The following is a 19,882-nucleotide window of genomic DNA, read 5'->3' on the forward strand; positions in this document are numbered from 1 at the left end:
TGTTCTGGCTCTGAAAAGGAAAGGTTTTGTGCGACAATAGCTGGAGTTCCACCACATTGTCATTCATTCATTCCCCAATACTGATTAAGCATCCACTAAATTCAAGGTTCTTTGGATGAAATAAGTGAACCCCATCAATTCTGCCTACTAAGAGAGACAAATCATTTGAAATAGGTATCATCATTACCCCTTTTAATGATGATGACACAGAGAAACAGAGAGGTCAAGTAACTTGCCCAGCATTACACTGCTGGTAAGTGGCAGAGCTAAGATTCAAATCCAAGCACTTTGACTCTAGAACTATAAGTTGCCCACTAGACATGCTGCATCTCTGAGGGCGATGCAAAGCAGACAGACCTTGATGTACCTCAAAGGGAAGAATTTCCTTAGCTGTAAGGGCAGAAAAAGGATGATGAAGATTTGATTTGTGTGACACTCTAGGTGGGATGAGACAAAGCATAAACTCTGTACAGGGGACAATGAGTAGTAGATTGCTCAGATCAAAAAAATAATAGAAATTAAAAGGTTGTAGAGAGATCTTGAATGCCTGGAGCTTTAGTCAACAGACAAAGGAAGATCCCTGTTAGCTTTTAATCGGGAGTCAGATCTATGCGCTAGGAAGATTAACTTGCAAAAGAAAGATTAATTTGCAATCTATAAAATGGATTATAGAGAGAAGAAACCGGAATCAGAAAGACCAACTACAAAGTTATCACAGTACTTTAAATAAAAGGACTTTTGACCCAGGATAATGCCGGAGTTAAATCGTGGTCTTTGCTTTTTATTAACCTCAAAAGTTTACGGATGTACACTTCCCCAAAATACCTTGAGCCTTTGATTTATGAACTTATCTAAGGCTTCATGAGCTTTGTTCCCAGCCATGGCATACACTAGCATCATCTGTTCCAAAACGATGCCTTCAGTTTTCCAGGAGCAGCAGAGGGGAGAGTGGGATAGATGGGGAGGCCCTGGGGTAGCTGGCCAGCAGGCCAGCAGTTGCTTTCCCAATTTGGCAAACAAATGTGTTTTGTCCTTAACTGTACTCTATGCACTGGAGACTTAGATCTCTTTTCCTCTCTGACCTTCTTTTCACCACTTTGTATTTTATTTTTCTTTAAAGATTTTATCTATTTATTTAAGAGAGAGAGAGAGCACAAGTCGGTGGGGGGGGACAGAAGGAGGGGGAGAGGCAGACTCCTCACTGAGCAGGAAGCCCAATGCATGCCTTGATCCCAGGACCCTGGGCCATGACCTGAGCCAAAGGCAGACGCTTAACCAACTGAACCACCCAGGCGCCCGCCTCTACACCATCTTTTTTTTTTTTTTTTTCAGATTTATTTATTTATTCAGGAGAGACACACAGAAGAGGCAGAGACACAGGCAGAGGGAGAAGCAGGCTCCTTGCAGGGAGCCCGATGTGGGACTCGATCCCGGATCCTGGGATCACGCCTTGAGCCGAAGGCAGACGCTCAACCGCTGAGCCATGCAGGCGTCCGTCCCATCTACACCACCTTATAAATCCTGAGTTTTAAACCACTTTCCTATAATAGCCACCCCCATCAGACTAGAGCTGGGAAAGACTCATGTGTTCACCTCACCCAAACTTCCTGTTTTAGATAAAACTCTGAATCCCTGAGAAGGAATAGGACCCACCTCTGGGCACACAGCCAGGGAGTGGTGGGATGTGCCATTGACACTAGCTCCCGGCCTCGTGCCTGCACCCACTCTCACCTCTTGATGGGCAACCCCTAGAGCAACTGTTCCGGCGCAGGACTTCATGACTTTATACTGAGAGACAGAAAGATTTGCTTGGGTTTTCAGTGATGGTGCCCATCTTTCTATGGTCTTTATGGTCTTCGTAACTGCTCAAGCCTAACGGGGCACTGTGTGGCATCTGTGGGATCTCCCGGGTGCCTTATCAACAGTCCTCTCAAAGAGTCCTGATTGTTTAGTTTGCCTGATTGACAATCTTTGCCTGATTAAGTTATGAGCTATTCAATGTGGAATTGGGAGAAAAGGCTTAAGTGGGAGGCAGGGGCAATTTATAATCACTAAATTCCTACTGACAATTTCCATTTGGATGGTCCCCCATCACCTCAAACCTGGTGCATTTCTCAACCCTTTTCTGCTCTCTGCCAGTTACCAGAGACCATGTTGTTTTTCCTTTCCTTTCCTTTCCTTTCCTTTCCTTTCCTTTCCTTTCCTTTCCTTTCCTTTCCTTTCCTTTCCATTCTGATTGGCCTTCTGCTTGGAATTCTATGCTGGGCTGTGATGAGATAGTTGGAAACGTATGTGTAAATAGACAAAATTTAAGAAAAAAGCCCCAGCTTAGTTTGAAATCTGCTTGCTTTGCTCCTGTCGGGATCACAGGACTCTTAAAATGTTAGCTCAGGGTCCAAAATTTGCCTTTATCCCTATTAGCTTGGAGGCTTTGGTTGTAAAAATCTGTTTGTGAGCTTCCAGCTGTGGCCCTCTGCGTTGGCAAGGCATAGCCTGTCTGCAGTAGCTCCCCAGCTGTGGGAGTCTTGGTGGAGAGCCCCATTCAGGCAAGACAGATTTGGGGGAGCTACCCTCATGCTAAGCTGGCCTGGATGCCACTAGGCAGGGTTAGGAGGAAGGACAATCAATCTCTAAACTGAATCTAAATCTGTACTGTATACAAGGCATGAGCTAGACACTAAATGGATTACTAAAAAAGTATGCGAATCCCTACCTCAAAGAGTTGGCCTGGTTGAAATGCCAGGAGAAGAAAAGGCTAGCGGCACGTGGCAACAAATGGATTCCAGTTCAGGACAAGAAGTTTATTTCTTTAGCACCCATCCAATGTCAGGCATTAGGCCAGGTTCTGGATAAAGAGATCCGGGATAATTTCTGACACAAGGGGTTCACGATCTCCAAGGGAAGAAAGCTAAGAAACAATTATAATACACTGTGATACATGTTCTTATGGTAAATGTAAGTCCAGCATACTTTGAGAACCTAAACCAATCATCACTTTAATTATAGCTAGAAATAATCGAGCATGACTGTTTGACAGTTACCGTGCTATGCACACCATATCACCCTTTTTCTCATTTTATTCACACAATTTTTTCTCATTTCATCCCTACAACAACTTTCTGGGTGGGAATGATTTTTATTTCCAACTTTCAGACAAGGAAGCCAAGGCCTAGAGAGGTTTAGCAGCTAGCCTGAGGCCCTTCTGTATGTAACAGTCCCAGGTCCCGTGTGCAATTGACTCTTGCCGGAGGAAGCCCAGCCTGAGCAGAGCCAGGGTTGGGTTGGGCAATGGGAGGCCACACTGATTGCAGGCTCAGAGAAGAGTGAGTGAAGGGCATGGAGGGGCCAGACAATATGGCACACCGTAGGATCCAGGGATTCTCTGAACAGCTGGCACGGTCCAAGAGGGCTTCCTAGAGGAGGTGAGTTTTGCAGTGGGCTTTGAGGGGCAGCCAAGCTTTAGCACAGGAGGAAGGCAAGGAAACAGACAGTTGGGGGCTGTGGCAGTGGCCTGGCCAGGCCAGGGTCTAGGCAAAAGCTGAAAGAGATCAAAGCCGAGACCTTGAGTCTGGGAAGCCATTGTGATATGTAGGTGGGAGGGGCAGAGTTGGGGCCACAGCAGAAGATGAGGTCAACCTGTGCCCCCTGACCTGATCTGTCCCCCTGCAGCCTATGCTCAGCTGCAACCGCACCAGCTCCTCTCGCAGCCACCCTCAAAGCACCTGCAGCCCCAGTTCGTGCTCCAGCAGCAGCCACAGCAGCCAGCACCACCGCCACCACCACCGCCACAGCAGTCCCGGCCAGCGCTCCAAGCCCAGTCCCACCCCCAGCTCGCCTCGGTCCCTCCCAGCCTGACCCTGCAGCCCAGCCCCGAAGCCCACGCCATGCCACTAGGCCCGGTTACACCTGCCCTGCCTCTCCAGTGCCCCACGGCCAATCTGCACAAGGCTGGCAGCACTCAGCAGTGTCACCCTCCCACGCCAGACGCTGGGCCCCAAAATGGATACCCTGAGGGTCTGGCCCACACCCCTCAACGCAGGTTCCAACACGCTTCAGCTGTCATCTTACAACTGCAGCCTGCTTCACCAGTGGTGAGTAAGCCAGTGCCAAGGTCCGGGGAACAAATGAGAAGACACAGCTCGGGCAATGCCACAGCCCCCATGCGGATGTGTTTTGGTCTAAGTCCTCTCTGGGTGATCCAAGAGGGCCAAGAGGCCTCTCCCTAGTTTAGGGCTGGCTGAATCTTAATGTCCTTGCCTGCTACCCAGACTCTTTAGAAACAGGGCAAGTATTCAAGGATGTTGAGGCAATTTATAAGGTGATCTCTGTCCTCTCCCTTCACAGCCCCAGGAGTGCAACATGGATGACTGGAAGGAAGCAGTACCTGGAGAGAAGGGTGTGCCTGAGACTCGGTCTGGCCCATCACCACATCAACAGGCCATCATCACTGCCGTGCCTGGAGGGCTGCCTGTCCCCAAGAGCCCTAACATCCAGCAGTCCCCAGCTCACGGTATGAAGTGTAGTGGGGCCCTCGAGGGAGGGGGGAGAGTTGGCTTTCCTTGCCATCCCACATTTCACTTGGACATCTGGCCTGGGCGGGTAAACCACTGCAAGCCCATAAGGCAACAAGGAAGCTGGTGTAGGTAGAAACAGAGGGGGGAAACGGGAAGATAAACCAAAGATAAAGAAAGGGGACCTAGAAGATAGAAAAGGATAAAGAAGGATAAGGAAATTTCTAGATCCAGACTCTGAGGCCTAAATGGCATTGCTGTCAGATACATCTGCATATTCATATGTCAGGTTCAGAATTCAGGCAGGTATGCGGTTGTTTCGATTCTCTGCTTCCTTTGCTTTGAGAAGGAGTTCTTGAAATTGAAAATATGACAAATGGCTGCCATAAATCAAAGATAAGGCAAGTGCCTAGGGGAAGGGCAAAGGGAGTTCAGAATATGTTCAGCTCATGGAAAGCATCTTTGAAGGAACTGCTCAATTCTGGGATCCCCGTGTGTCTGTGAGTGCCCAGTGACAAATGGCCTTCTCCATGACTAGGTTTCAGGACACTCTGCTGGATCCCTCTACCCTGATGGGAGAGTCACAGCACAACCTCTGGGTCCCCTCTCTGCTGGTATGCAATCTTGGCCCAGATCTGTGACATTCTGAGCAATGGGCCACCTGCAAGTCTGGGAGGCAGTTCTAGTCAGTGGACTAAGGGTGTGCTGGGAGTCGGGGTTGGGAGAGCCGACAGATAAAGAGGTTGGAAACTCAAGAAAGAGAAATGAGAAGACAAGCACTTGGGAACAAAGTAGGGGAAAGGGCTCTTGGTTTTCTGTAAGGAATAGAGGATGGGATCAAGGAAAAGAAAAGTAAAAGAGTGGAAGGAGGCCATCCATTCTCTTGGCACTTGCAATAGTAAGGGGTTCACCAGTTTGAAAAGCAGCCCATTCCATTGTGGAGTTGCTCTAATTATCAGAAAGTTGCTCTTCAAAGTAAGCAAAAACGAGCTCTCCTGGAACTTCCACCACTGGCTGTGAATGTTTTGTGAATTATAACAGGGTCCATCTCCATCTCCTGCAGTGTTTGTAGACAGTTACCATGTCCCTTTCTTGTCCCTCCCATTAAGAGGGAAAATCTCCAGGCTGCATATTTGAGACCTTTTTTTCCCCCCATCCCATGTCAAGACCTTCCATTCTTACCATCTCGTTGTTCTTATTTAACCACATTCCACCTTTGCATTAATTCTCCCAAAGTATGAGCCCCCAAATTAAGCACAGTAATTCCAAATATAAAAAGCCACTAGCCACCATCGGTTGGCACCCAAACCTATCTTTATAAGCCCTTCAAGGGGCAGGACTGTTTCCTAGATCTGTTTGGTATGGTAGGGAGGAACTGAGATTTGTTTGTATACCTACTAGGTACCAATACTGTTCTAAGTTTTCCTTTACTCATTCATGAGAACCCTGAAAGATGAATACTATTGTCCTCATGATTCAGAGGAGGGAATAAAAGCCTATAGAGAGTCCAGGTCACACTGCTATGAAAAGGCAGTGCCCTGACTCTGGCTCCCGAGCAGAACTCCCTCACCTTCCTACATCAGTGCAAGGTACTCATAGCCCCATGGTAGCTCCGCCTTCCGAGGGGAATGACACTGCCGGCTCACAGAGCCCTGTGTCACCTGAATCCCAGAGGGTTGGCTTTGGGGTTTATTTTTTATTTTGTTTTTGAGGTTTCGTTTTACATGGACTGCTATCATTCCAGGTCTCTACAGTCTCAAACTTGTACAATTTATATTTTGAGCCAAAATATAGTTAATTATATCTATTAAATGTTACCTCGTGAGGTCAGCCTGTAGTTCCTGCCCAGCAAGAAAATGGTTAATAGCTAATATTTACTGAGCCTTCTCTGCCAGGCTTTATGTGTATTTCCTCATTTAGTCCTGACAAGTAACCCTGTGAGGTAGGAAAGGACTTTTATCATCCCCATTTGAAAGATAGGAAAACAGAGACATGGAATCAGTGATGGAGTGGGAATGTTTTAAACCTGGATTTTGTGATTCTTTATATTAACTCCTCTGCTTGACTTTGCCATTTGTAAATCATATAGCATGTTCTCTTTGTCTTTAACCAATGTGCTGATAGAAATGTTGAATAGGACCCGACTGAGGACACATGATCTGTCTGCAGGTTGGTGATAATATACATTCTTTGTTCAAGTACTTGTTATCCAGCAACACCTAAATGAACTGACATTACCTGTTTTTCTCTGTCTTCTTTATGAAGCTCTCAAAAATCTTTCTGAAATCTATAATTACAACAAGCATCCTGTTCTTGAGGTACTATCTCATGAGAGAAGTCAGCTTTGCACGGTGGAAACAACTGTGAACCACCCAAGACTTAAGTATTGATCCATTCTGTATATGTTTGAATGCCTGCTCCATACACAGCACCGTGGGCTGGGAGGTAATACATAGAGAAATAAGGTCTGTGCTTCACCTTCAACGAGCTTAAGGTCTGCTGGGAAAGATGAGAAATGCACAGGGAGAAAACATACATTAAAAACCAAAATGTGATAAACGCCCTGGAAGGATTATAGGTAAGTGCTTTAAAAGTTAAGAGGGAAGAGTTACTACCAAGTAGAGATTATCAGGATAGATTGCTGGGAGGAAGTGGCACTGTTCTAGAGCATGGGCTGGCAAATTACATCCCAAGGGCCAAATCTATCACATCACCAGTTTTTGTAAACTGTTTTATAATGGGTTTTACATTTGAAAAGTTTTTTAATACTCAAAAGAAGAATACTTCATGATATGTGAAAATTATATGAAATCTAAATTTCAGTGTCTATAAATAAGAGTTTTATTGGAACACAGTATTTTGTCTGTGATTGCTGTCCGACTACAACAGCAGGGCTGAATAGTTGCAACAGGGAAAGTATATCCAGCCAAGTCTAAAGTATTTGCTGTCTGGCTCCTTACAGAAAAGGTTGTCCAGAACTTGAAGGATAAGTAGGACCTAGACCTGCAGAGTTGGGGAAAGGGCAATCTAGGAGGAAGTAAAGGTAGGGAGGCAGGAAACTGCGGGCCTGTTTAGGAAATAGTGGAGTATTCTATCCTGTGTAAGTATAAGAAATGCAAATCAGAAAGGAGGAGGAAATGGGAATATTTTTGAAAGAAGACATTGAAAATTCGAAAAACAGTAGAGGGAAAGGAAGAGGAATAGGGGGAAGAGGGAGTGAACAATCAGTGCATATAAAATAAATATAAGACGCAGAAACAAAGGAAGGGAAAAAGCGGGGGCAGGGGGCGGGGTGGGGGAGGGAGAATATGAATGCTAAAAAAGGCAAGAAAATAGGAAAAGAGCGTCTAGCATGGAGGGAGAAGTCCGCCTCATCTATTCCTGATAAAGCTGGGGGGTGGGGCGGCGAGGCTGGGGGGTCACCTGGCCCACCTCCTGCATCCCCCACGGCTCCCAGCGTAGCTGGTGAATGGACACGACCATTCCGTTTACACCAGGGTGGTTTAGGAAGAGAAGAAACATTTATTGGACTCCAACTGTGTGCCAAGCACCGCAGGCAATTTGTGTAAACGTCCTCAGTTCACCTTCACAGTAAGCCTAAAGGGTAGGCGTTATCTCCGTTTATGGTGTAACTGGGTCACTTGGGTCATTACTTAACTTCTCTGACCCTCGGTTCCCAGTGGGGAGAATAATCACCACTTGGAGGGTCATTGTGAGGACTAAGCGGGGATGCGTGCTCGGAGGGCTCGGCGCACGCTACGCCCTCGATTACTGCTGGTCGTTATCACTGCGGCCTCCGAAGCGGCGGGCGGGAGGGAGTCAACAGTGCGCCGCGCCGCGGGGGACTCGTGCCGGGCCGCGCGGCGCTCGCCTCCCCGCACCCGAAGCCCGCGTCCCTGAGCCCCTGTGCCGCCGCGGGGCCGGGACGCCTTCCGGAGAGCGCGGGGCGGGGCCGGCGCGGCCGCACAAAGGAAGCGCGCGGCCCGGCTTCCGCGCTGCGCCCCGCCCCCGGGCCCCGCCCCGCGCCGCCAGGCCCCGCCCCGCCCCGCGCCGCCAGGCCCCGCCCCGCGCCCCGCCCCCGGCGGAGGCGGCCGCGGGAGCCCTGCCGGGACGCGCCGCATTGTCTCCGCGGCGGCTGCAGCCCTCGAGCCCCCGCCGCGCGCGCGCAATCCGGCCGCCACCCGCGCCCCCGCCCCGGCCTCGCGCCCCCGCAGCCCTTTGTTGACGCCGGCCGGGCCGGTGCGGTCGGACGCGCCGCGGCAGCCCCGGGCCCCGGCTCGGAGGCTCCCGGCGGAGAGGAGACGGCCCGCCCGGGCCCGGGACCCCGCGCGAGGCGGCGCCCGGCCGAGGGGCTGCGTAGGCCCCGCCCGGCCAGGCCGAGCCGGGCCCTGGACAGGTCAGTGCCCGTGTGGCGGGGGAGGGGTTCTCGCCCGGAGGGGTCCCGCGGCCGGCGCTCGGGGAGCCGGGCACCGCCCTCCGGTGCCACTCCCGGCCCGGGCCTGCTCGGCTGCCAGGCCGTGCCAGCCCGCCACGCTCGCCCCCTCGGCGCCTGGGAGGTGCCCTCCGCCTCCCCGCTCGCCGCGGACCCTGCCTGCCCCGCACGCCCCCGGAAGCCGCCGTGTCAGCCCCGGCCTGCCGGACGCTTCCGCGTGTGCCCGCGCCCTCGCTCCCGGCCCCGCACCCCCCATCCTCCCGGGACGGCGCCGCGTCGGGGCTGGACCGGCCTTTGGGGCAGGGCACGACCCGGCGTGGAGGCCTGCGGCTCCGCTGCGGAGTTGTGTTTTTGAGCTGGTTGAGTCTCACGAGGTTTTTAATGGGATGGAAAGGACAAGCTGTTCTGTGTCTGTCCTGTCTTCCATTTTTAGAAGAGCATTTTCTCTGTTTTCGCACGCCAAACGAAGGTATACTGAGCTGTGGATTCTTTACGTAGAAATCGGGATTTGTGAGATTCTCTGTTTCAGTTGAAGTCTACAGACAGGGAAATAATCTGCCCAAGGTCAGGTTGCAAACTGATGGTGAAGCTACAGCCTGAACTGGCCCGTGACTCCTGTATCCATTGGATACCACCGGTCTGTGCCAGTGATCCCCCCACCTCCCCAGCCCTCTCCGTCCCTTCCCCGCACCCGCCTCCGATACCTAAACAGATTTCACTGACATACTTTGAGTTCGGATCAACTGCTTTCCTCCCTCCTCCATACCCAGAATGTCCCCCTTCCAGTGCGGTCTACAGGCACACTCTTTTATTCTTTCTCCTGCTTTACAAATCAGTGACAGCTTTCTGCTTAGACGTCTCCCATCCTAGGGCTTTAATCCCCTCCATTAGCATATTGGGCCCAGAGATCCCTTGTTGTGAAATAAGCAACCGACCTAAATCCACCATATGTCCCCGATTTTTCTAGGACAGCCCCAATTTAAAATATTCCATCCATTGTCTTATCAGCCTAAGTGTCTTGATTTTTGGTTTAGAAAATAATGTCCCTTTAACTCTATCTGGCCCTGCCATCCTAGCCTTTTCCAGCCATTTGGCTCTGGGGCATAACTGGGTAATCCAATTATCATTCACCTGGGATTTTTCTTGAGTCCACCCAAATGTTGGAACTGCCAGGATTTCTGGGTGAGTCTGAAAATTACAGGCTAATGAAGCAAGGAAATGCATTCTTGCTCTTATGTTTCTCCTCCCTCCCCCCCCCCCCCCCCCCCCCCACCGCAATCTTATTCCGGTGGTGCCTGGCAGCAGACCTGTGGCAGTGTCTGTTCATTGGGGTTTAGGTTTAGGTCACCGGGATATAGGGCTTCGTATCACTTCACCTGTAAAATAGGAAGAAAGTAACTTATCACATTGGTTATAGGGCAGGAGATTCTGTCTGGAATCTTAAGATACCTGCACAGCTAAGTAGTGTGGGTTTTATTCAGATTAACACACTTTTATTAGGCCCCTGCTTCATACAAAGCACTGCGCTAGGCACACTGGGGAATATAAAAGTGATTTTCCCCCATAGGATCTGTATTTGGAAGCACCCACACTTTTGGATCAGCTGATAAACTGTGTTTCCCACTGCTTCTATACCTGAATTCCAGTCCCTGCAAGATAGGAACCAAAGTTTCTGGTTTAGCTCACTCACAGGGGCTGGCTTGTTTCACAGAGGGTCCAGCAGATGGGTAATGGTGCTCTTTTGGCACCTGCCCTTTCCAGGCACTCTTCATCATGTGCGCCCTGCCCACCCAAGATCTGTTTCCAGGCTTGTCTATACACACTGGGAAGAATAGGTGCCTTTTCTCTCCAGCCTTAATCGTGAGAAAGTAGGTAGTTTCTTGTGCACTTCTGTTCTTGAATTGGTTTCTCAGTTATCCAACTGTGTTTGCTCGAGCAGTCTCTCCTGCTGTCACTCCTTTTTTTTAAGGCTGTTGTTTTACTCATTTGTGGCACATAGATGCTTAAGGCATATTGGGATTCCATCATGTACTCACCTCCCAGCTTTTTCCACTTCTCTTCCAGGTGTGGCTTGATTTCCAGATTACCTTTGTCAGGCATACTCAATGTATATGACTTCCACTTTCCTCAGAGGAAGGAGGAAACTCCAGCTCTTCTTTCTGTCTGGATAATGGATAATGATTCTCTTAGCTGGAGGATTCGTCAGCCATGGTCTCTCTGCATTTCAGTGGAGGATAAGCTTTTAGGAAGGTGGTGTTACGCTTCTCCAGATATATCTCCTCTGTCACTGACTTTTTAGTCTCAGCTGATTGATCCTGAGACTTCTCCTGCCCCCAAGGTCCCCTCCCCCATCTTTGACCCTGTGTCTGCTACTTGCTCTGGCTCAGCCCCAGAATCCACTCTTTTTCAGACCACATCCTTTTTCCTGCCTTACTCATTTCCTGTCTCAGATACTTTGGATCCTTTAGTTCTGATTTTTCCGAGGGGAAGAGAATAAACTAAGAGAAGAGGAATACATGGATAGATGTTCTTTCTCACTCTTAGATAGGCTGTCCCTAGGGAGAGTTTTCTTGTTTAAGAGAAAAATAAATGATGACTGAGAATTAAGAACCTCCACCTGTGAGTCCATGTCTTTTTGTCTTTTTTTTTCCCCTGTTGTAAATGTATAAAGAGGATCACATAGAGTCTTAGACTCTTCTCTAAATCTCTGTCCTCCTTTGGGCTGTGGGCCTCATGTTAGGCATTTGGTAACCATTTGCCAAATAAAGTTCACCCACTTCCTATCAGAGTCCTTCACTTTCAGCTCGCATGAATCAGTAAGCCAAGATAGAATTTAAATTTTAAGAACTAGGGAATGGGATGATGGTTCCAGTTCTGATAATACTGCTCCATGTTAGTACGATATCTCCCAAGGGTTTTTTTCCCTCTTTCTTTGTATCATTCCAAGTTTATGGTAAAGTTCTCCCAGCTATCCAGTGTCCTGTAATCTCCAGACAGATTTGGTCAGGTCCTCAAAAAAGATTCTCTTGTGAAAAGATACATTTACTAGAGAGGAGAGTAGGGAAATGAGAATAAGGAGCCTTCATAAATGATATTTTCTTTTATTCCCTTTGTTTTGTGCCATTTTGCAACTGGAAGATGAGGATGATGACTTTCTGTGGTCAGTAGGAATCTCACCAAAGTGGCTGTAGAGAGATGCTATTGTGTTTTCCACCCCCGTGGAAAAGCAGGGTGAGGACTGGCTGCCTTATGCAATCTGCCCCCATGAGGCCTTTGTGCCAGTAACAGAAATGACTCTCTCTGTAGTGACTTGGCACCTTGTTTGGTGGAAAGCAAAGCTGGCCTATTCCTCAAGATAGATGTACGAACACATGTAGATTTGTATTTTAAAAGTTTTTATGGTGTGGCTTAAACTATAATGTGAGTCACCACTTAAAGATTCTGAATATGTTTTCTCTTAAAAAAATTAAGAAATGTGCCTGTTTAAGGTTACTTATTCACATCTCAAATAGATGTAGGTTTCATTTTGAGCATTAACTTACTTCAAAATTTCAGTTTGAATTACCAGCTATAGCAGACCACTGATTTGAGAAACTCAGAGACAAGCCACCCTAGGTTCAACTTTTTGACACTTGGGGAATTGTTTAAAAAAAAAAAAACCATTTGTTTATCCAAGACAAAAAATCGTATAGATTCTGGACTTTTTCCCATCAATAACAAAAATAGAGTATGATTGACATAGTCAAGAAATGGAGTTTCTTGTTATTTAGTTAACCAAGAGTTATACAATCAGGGATTTAGGTTTTTTTTTTTTTTTTTTTAATGTTTATTTATTTATTTATTTATTTATTTATTTATTTTAGGGATTTAGTTTTTGGAGAAAGAAAGTGTAGTAAGAAACCTAGCACATAATTTAATTATTGTTGTATACATTCATTGTAAGACCATCACAGCCAGCAGGGTAAACTTAATAGGTTTTTTTTTTTTCCCTTCCCCTTCCAGATTATTTATAGTTAGTGAAAAAGGATGTGCTTTCCTTTTCTTTCAATTTCCAAATGGTTTTTTTAGTTTAGATAAGTCCAAAAGAAGAGCATGTTCTTTCGATGTCACAACGAAAGGATTGTTATTAAACAGACATTGCCAGTTCTGAGATAAATCCAGATGTTGAAGAAAATCCCAGTTTGCTACTAGGGCTGCCTTTAAAGCAAATATCTGTTTCCTGGATGATTTTCCTCTCAGCAGTGAAATTTATTACTGCTTCTCTTATGAGATGACTGTCAGATGCCATGTCACAACTAGCCCTTCTCCAGCAGATTAGGAGGACCAGGCTTGAGAATGTTGGCAAGAAAATGAGAGCTCTTGACCATTGGAGGTTATTGTTAAGGCTTTAGTTGCTTGGCTATTATGTCTCAAGTAGTGTATGATTATCCCTAGTTACTGATATCTTTCGCTTATTTGAAACCATCCATATGTGGCCTAAATGCATACAATTCAAATCTATCATAATCTATATTAATCCAATCTATATTTAGACATGTTTAAACAATCAAAGCAAATGACACTTTGAATTGAAACAAAATTGATGCCGATCAAATACCGTTTTTACAAAATCAGTGAAGTCTGCGTTTTTAGGCTTCCAGAGTCAGTATTAGCCTGTGTCTGATTGGTAGCAAAGGAGGATGATTACAGACTTGGACAATGGTTTTAGGAAGGAAGAAAAAAATGTCTGCCAGGAGCAGAACCGGTCAGGAGGGTTGGTTTGCAAGATAAGTATCATCTATCCCATTATATGGGCAAGAGAGCTGAGTCTTAGCTTTTTCCCCATGGTCTCTGTCCCCCCTCCCCTGCCCTCCTCTCTCTTCCATTTACCTAAGAGTATTAGTGCTCCTACAGTTGCTAAATAAATAAAGGCAGGGTGTCAGGCAACTTAGTGGCCTTTCCTTATTATCAACCTGAAAATAATAAGGAATTTACTAAACATTTTAGCTGTTTCCTGTCTTTTTTTTAACTGTTGGAAATCCATCTTCCATGATTTTATCTTCAGCCCTTTAACTTTTCACTAAACTACCTCCTAGCATTACAATTTCCATAAATTTACTATTCCAGCGCTAAAGTGGCTCTTCAGTTGCTCCATAGTTATCCTGTCTGGCATCTGGGGCTCCGTGTCTGTGGGATACCCTGGGACTCTTTATGAAAGAACCAACCGTATGGAAAGGGAGTGTGGTGGTTGCCTTGTCCTTGGGATTAATGAGTGTTGAAGGTGAATTGAGACATTTGGTTCGCCCTGGAGGCAGGTGCATTTCTGTTATGTTGCTGCCATTGTCAAAGTGGAAGTAACATTTCTCCTTGAAGGCTGACCTCAAGAGAACCAGAACAGGATACCCTGTGTAGACCAGGGTGTCTAAGGAACATGAATGGTACCTGAGTTTGGGCCAATGGAAGAATAGCTCTGCCCTGGAGCTATAAGAAGCCAGGCTCTGTGAGAGCGAGATTAAGAGATAAAGGCGGGCTTCCTAATACTTCACGTATCAGTAATGTTAGCCCTCCTACAGCCTGTTCCACTGTGTTGTTCCTGCATTATCTTATATAATCCTTACTGTAGCCATGTGAGGCAGGTCTAAGTACCCATTTTACAGATAAGGAAATTAAGGCCTCGAGTAACTTGTCCAGGAACATACTAGGACTTAAGCCTAAGGGCTCTGTGATCCCAAAGTCTTAACTGCCACGTCGCACAGCTTCTAAATGGGATCAGTGCCAGGAATTGTACATACAGTAATTCTAACTAACACTCACCGTAACCTTGCAAGATATCTTGGCAGTATGATCCTCATTTTTATAGATAGGGAGACTGAGGCTCAGTGCTTCAAGCTCACAGATAAATCAGAGATGGAAATAATACAGAACATGAACCCAGAGGTACTGACTCAGGCCTAGAGCCAGCACTCCTTCCACTCTGCTGTTCTGACTTCCATCTTCTGTGATCTTGCCGTCTCCCGTGGAGAGCCTATCCTGTTGGTTCAGACATTTTGTCTTGTGAAGTCCAGCACCTGCTAGAGAACTATGATGGGAGAATATCTGGGAGCTGTCAGCGTAGCAGTGGATACTGAGAGACTGGCTCCATCTAAGTAGGAGTCTGAAAACTCTCGCTGCCTCCCTGCAGTCAGAGTCAGCTACTATTCCCTGGTGCATTGCCCTGTCCTGTGGGAAGTCACCCTGCGGTCCTGCAGGTGCTGCTGCTGAGCGTGGTCTGGTTGCCTGAGGACCCTGTTGCAGGAGTCCGCCTGTGGGCCGGGAAGCAGTTCCTGCAGCTGTTTGGAAATCCCCCAGTACTCCCGTTGTCCTGACCTGCATGGGGGAGGGTGGCTGTGCGCTCCATTGATTCCTTCCTTCATAGCTGGGGGTGGCAGCTTGGAAAACATTCAGCTGTTTACAATTCAGCTTATGTACACTGTAGCTGGGGATTGTGGGTGAGTCAGAAGGGCTGCTCTCCCTGCCTGTGTCCTAAGAGACAGCAGGAAAGTCAGCTGTATGGTAATGGCTGCCAGGGAGGAGGAGGAGGAGCCTCCCTAACAGATGCCTCAACCAGAGTCACTCAGCCCAGATGCTTAAGATCTGAGAAGCACGTCTGCCCGCCAATCCTCTTAACCCAGACTCAGCGAGGTCATTTTGCTGTGACACATGAGAGCAGGTTTGGGGTTACCTGGTTCAGCCTCCCTTTCATTCTGCTGGCTGGCTCCCCTGCAGGACCCCAGGCATGGCCCACGAGCCTCCCCCTCCCGTAACTGCTCAGCCAAGTGCCCAGAGCACTCCTCCTGTCACGGTCCCCTCATGAGAAACGTTGGTCAGAGCAGGCTGCTCTTGTTTGGCAGAGCCCAGGAAGGTACTCTGAGAAGCAGGATGGTGATGGCCATAGCCTGCTGTGTGCCCTCGAGGTAAGGATTTCTTCTGTATCTGACAGTTCGATCCTTAGCAGAATTGAAAAAGTTAAAACATTTGGCATTAAAAAAAAAAAAAAAAAAACAAAAAAACATTTGGCATTGGTGCCTACTGCCTTCTGGTACTCAGGGTGGGAAAGGGTGTGTCGTTTCCCCACTACAAAGAGTTCCATTTGTGCGTGTTTTATAAGGTACTGCCTTCCAAATATATGGCATCCACTGTTGCCTTGATTCTAAAATGCACACTTTTCCTCACCTGAAAAAATAAGATGCTAGACTCCGGTCCTGTGTGATCCAGTGCTCATGATCTAGAATAATCACTCTCTACTTCCACGGCTCCCACAAGCACCTTACCTCGAGGACACAAGCAGACTGTCTCGAAATTGGGAGGAAAGCGGGCTGCCTGTCAAGTGGTTCACAGCAAGGTGTGAATGACTGCAGGTGTCTATTCGCATTTTAAAGAAGGTTGTTAACCAAATAAATCTCTGATTGATGGACTCAAGTCAGGGTCCCAGGATGGAGCCACCAGTCCTTCTTCCCTCCTCCCCTACCCCTCATCTCCCCTCTACCTATATCCACCCACCCCTTCTCTCTTATTGCCAGCCTCCACTTCACTTTCCTACCTCCCCCTGGTGGAGCGATTCCAACAAATGGGCACTTACGAAATATCTTACCTCCCTCACTTTCAGAATGGCACCATAATGGGCCAAATATAACTAAAGGGATTGTAAGAGTGGCCAGCCGACTTCACCACTCTCAGTTTAGTGTGCTGTGCTACCGCCCACCAGGCCAGCTGCTCTCCGCCTCCTGGATATGGTTTCCCTGACTGGCACTTTGCAGGTGCTCTACATGGGCTCCCTAGAGCAGGCAGTTCTTTACGAATCCTGCTGTCCCCCATCCTGGCCACATGACTGAGCCTGCTAAGGTGAGGCACAGAGTGTGTGATTTCAGAGCCAGGGGCCTGGAGAGAATGCTCCATGTTGTATAAGCAGCCTTGTTTTGCCATTTGTCGAACAGGATTTGCCACAAGCAAATGACCCATGTTATCGCCTACTTTGCTTCCTTAAATTCTTTGGTAACTTCATTAGCTCTGTTTGAACTCCTGCAATAGTCAGGGAAGGGTAGTTAGAAGTCTTGTAAATTAAAACACTCCTCCTAAGAAATAGTGAAAGGGATTGTAAGGGAAAAGAGGGGAAATGAGTGGGAAAAAATTAGAGAGGAAGACAAACCATGAGAGACTCCCAACTCTGGAAAACAAATAAAGGGTTACGGAAGAGGAGGTGGGTGGGGTTTGGGGGTAACTGGGTGACAGGCATTGAGGAGGGCACTTGATGGGATGAGCACTGGGTGTTATATGTTGGCAAATACAAATTCAATTTAAAAATTAAAAAATAATGGGATGTGTGGGTGGCTCAGTGATTGGGCGCGTCTGCCTTCGGGTCAGGGCATGGTCCCGGGGTTCCAGGATCGAGTCCCCAGCTGCCTCAAGGAGCCTGCTTCTCCCTCTGCCTGTATCTCTGCCTCTCTGTGTCTCATGAATAAATAAATAAAATCTTTAAAAAATTAAAAAAAATTAAAAAAAAAAAAACACTCCTCCTGTCTGGAGAAAATAGAAATGAAAGCCATGGACTAGGCTGAGGAGGTAGAAGCAGCTCTGCTTGCCCTCCATTCCTTCTGAAGTCAGGTCTTGAAGATGACTTGTTTTAGGAACAAACACAATGAGTGGCCAGGCCATCTGAAATACCCATAATAACTTAGTCCTAAACCGTATTCCAGCATAACTGATTTTTGTTGTATCTGTGCATGTAAAGACCATAAGAATCGGTTCTAAAATGGCCCAGATTTTGCATAGCTGTAGCCAGCCAGACCTCTATCTTAAGTGGGCAGGAGAGCTAGCTCAGCCTCTCTGGACATCTGAGGGCAGGGCCACTTTATAGGAGCCTCCCAGCTTCTGTCTCTAGAGGTCATCATGCCTTTCCAGATGCCTGGAGCCTGCACACATATTTCAAAGCGGCCAGGGAATCCAGAACTTCAGCCTTCAGGGCAACTTAATGCTTCTTAGTGAAGAAATCCTTGCCCTAACAGGAAGAAATGGGTCAAGGAATAGCTCTTGTTCTTTATAACCAGGTACCCAGAAATGCTAGTCCTATAGAAGGCACTGGCCTACCTGCTCTCAAATCATTATAGCCTCAGTAAGTCCTTTACAAATCTCAAATGGTACCAAGTTTCCCGTTTGAGACTTAGGAGACAGACCTGCAAATACTGAGACCATGGATTCTAGACCATCCAGTTTAACAGACATTATATAGCTATCCTATAGCAGACATGGGGTTAGCCTCTAAAGAGTCAGAGATAACAAATCATAGCTCTTGCCTAAAGAAACTTGTTCTGCCTAGCAGAAGGGACTAACCCCGAAGCAGATAATCTCACAAACAGGCTGCTGGGTGGTTCTTATTTTATCTAGCCCCTATAAGGGCTCTTTCTGCCAGAGCCTGTGAATGAGACCAGAACTGAGAAGCAGCCTAGAGGTCGAAACATATATAGTATAACAACTTCCCCAGAACAAACTACCCTGTTCATTCCTATCTGAATACTTGGCCCTTTTTGGGCAGCTTCATTGAAGGTTAGATGCTCCCTCCTCACCACCTTCACCACCACTGAAGCTTGGCCTGACTTCACCTCCCTCAGCCTCTTGCTCATAGCATCCAGGCCTCCACCTTTCAGATTCGGGTGCCTAGCTGTGTATAATGGCCTTTGAGACTTGTGGGGATCTCCAACCTCAAGACCAGCCTCAGGACTGGTCAAGAGGATTCAGGGATCCCTGGGTGGCTCAGCGGTTTAGCGCCTGCCTTTGGCCCAGGGCGTGATCCTGGAGTCCTAGGATCAAGTCCCACTTCGGGATCCCTGCGTGGAGCCTGCTTCTCCCTCTACCTGTGTCTCTGCCTCTCTTTCTGTGTCTCTCATGAATAAATAAAATCTTTTAAAAAGGAATTCAGGAAGGAAGAATTCCTAAGACCGAGTCTTTCTTTCTCTTTATCTTTTATCCAGCCTCGAAGCCGGCAGGACAGGTTTCTGCAAGTTTCCCTATTAAGCTGCTTTCCCTCAAACAGGCTGCAGAGCAGTCTGGGAGAGCGGGAAGTAGATTAAATTAATCTCAGCATGCTGAGCGTGGCAGGGGGTGAGATTGTGTTTGGTCATTCCAGAAATAGCCCAAACTCCTTTGTGCCTAAAGCAGATGAGGGGGCCTTGCCTCCAAGATGACTGCAAACCTTTGTATATTCATAAAACACCCTCCCTCTGTCCCCTGGCTTCTGTCTCTTTTGCCAACCTGTCCCAGAGTTATAATGGAGAGGGATCAGTTCTAACGTTAGGGCGAAAGGATTTATGTGTTTGTTCTGCTTAATAAGATCTTTTTTTTTTTTAAGATTCCAAAAAGCCTTTGCGTCGGCTCTGTAGACTCTGAGCTACTGAATGTATCTGTTCACTACTGTATTTGGCACGAGGAAAGAATCTGACCTCAAGAGGTATGCCCGCACTGCGCTGCCCCAGCGCACAGGAATAGATGCTGCTCTGAGAGCTCTGAGAGAGGGGAGGGAATGGGGTAGGGGGCGGGGAGACAAGTGAGGATGGAGAGATCCCATAAAAGGAGACAAGATATCAGAAGCAGTTTGGTGATGAATCTCCATGAAAAGCTGGAGGTGGGAGTGATCCCAGAATCCAAGAAGAGTAGATTAATTCCACAGAGGTATTAAAAACGAAAACAAGGGAGTCACACTTATTTCCTTCCTCCTGTGCTAAGTCAGGAACTGGACTGTGTTGAAAAGAATCAAAACAAAAACCTCACCAACCTAGTCTCTTCCATCAATGCACTTGATTTTTATATTAGTGTTGACTGGCTCCCTGACTTGGAAAGATGTAAACAGAACGCAAAGGATGATGATTAACTCTCAGCCTTTCGTGTAAAGAACAGTTGAAGCCACAGAGGGAGTTTGGCCAAGAGGAGA

The 19,882-nt window shown here is 47.5% G+C and overlaps 1 protein-coding gene across 6 annotated transcripts in view; it reads left to right on the top strand.

The window, feature by feature from the left end:
• Positions 1-19,882, top strand: part of PHC2 (polyhomeotic homolog 2) — a 120,454-nt gene that overhangs the window by 84,803 nt on the left and 15,769 nt on the right. For 5 of the 6 annotated variants that reach the window (XM_041765305.1, XM_041765304.1, XM_041765306.1 and 2 more), the window contains 2 exons: positions 3,670-4,091; positions 4,345-4,510. In XM_041765305.1, coding sequence (XP_041621239.1) covers positions 3,670-4,091; positions 4,345-4,510 — 588 coding nt within the window. Of the gene's footprint in view, positions 1-3,669; positions 4,092-4,344; positions 4,511-8,596; positions 8,908-19,882 lie in introns of those variants that run through there. The other variant, XM_041765309.1, reaches the window with a different exon arrangement.

This window comes from Vulpes lagopus, chromosome 8 (genome assembly GCF_018345385.1).
Source record: "Vulpes lagopus strain Blue_001 chromosome 8, ASM1834538v1, whole genome shotgun sequence".
NCBI classification, from domain to species: domain Eukaryota; kingdom Metazoa; phylum Chordata; class Mammalia; order Carnivora; family Canidae; genus Vulpes; species Vulpes lagopus.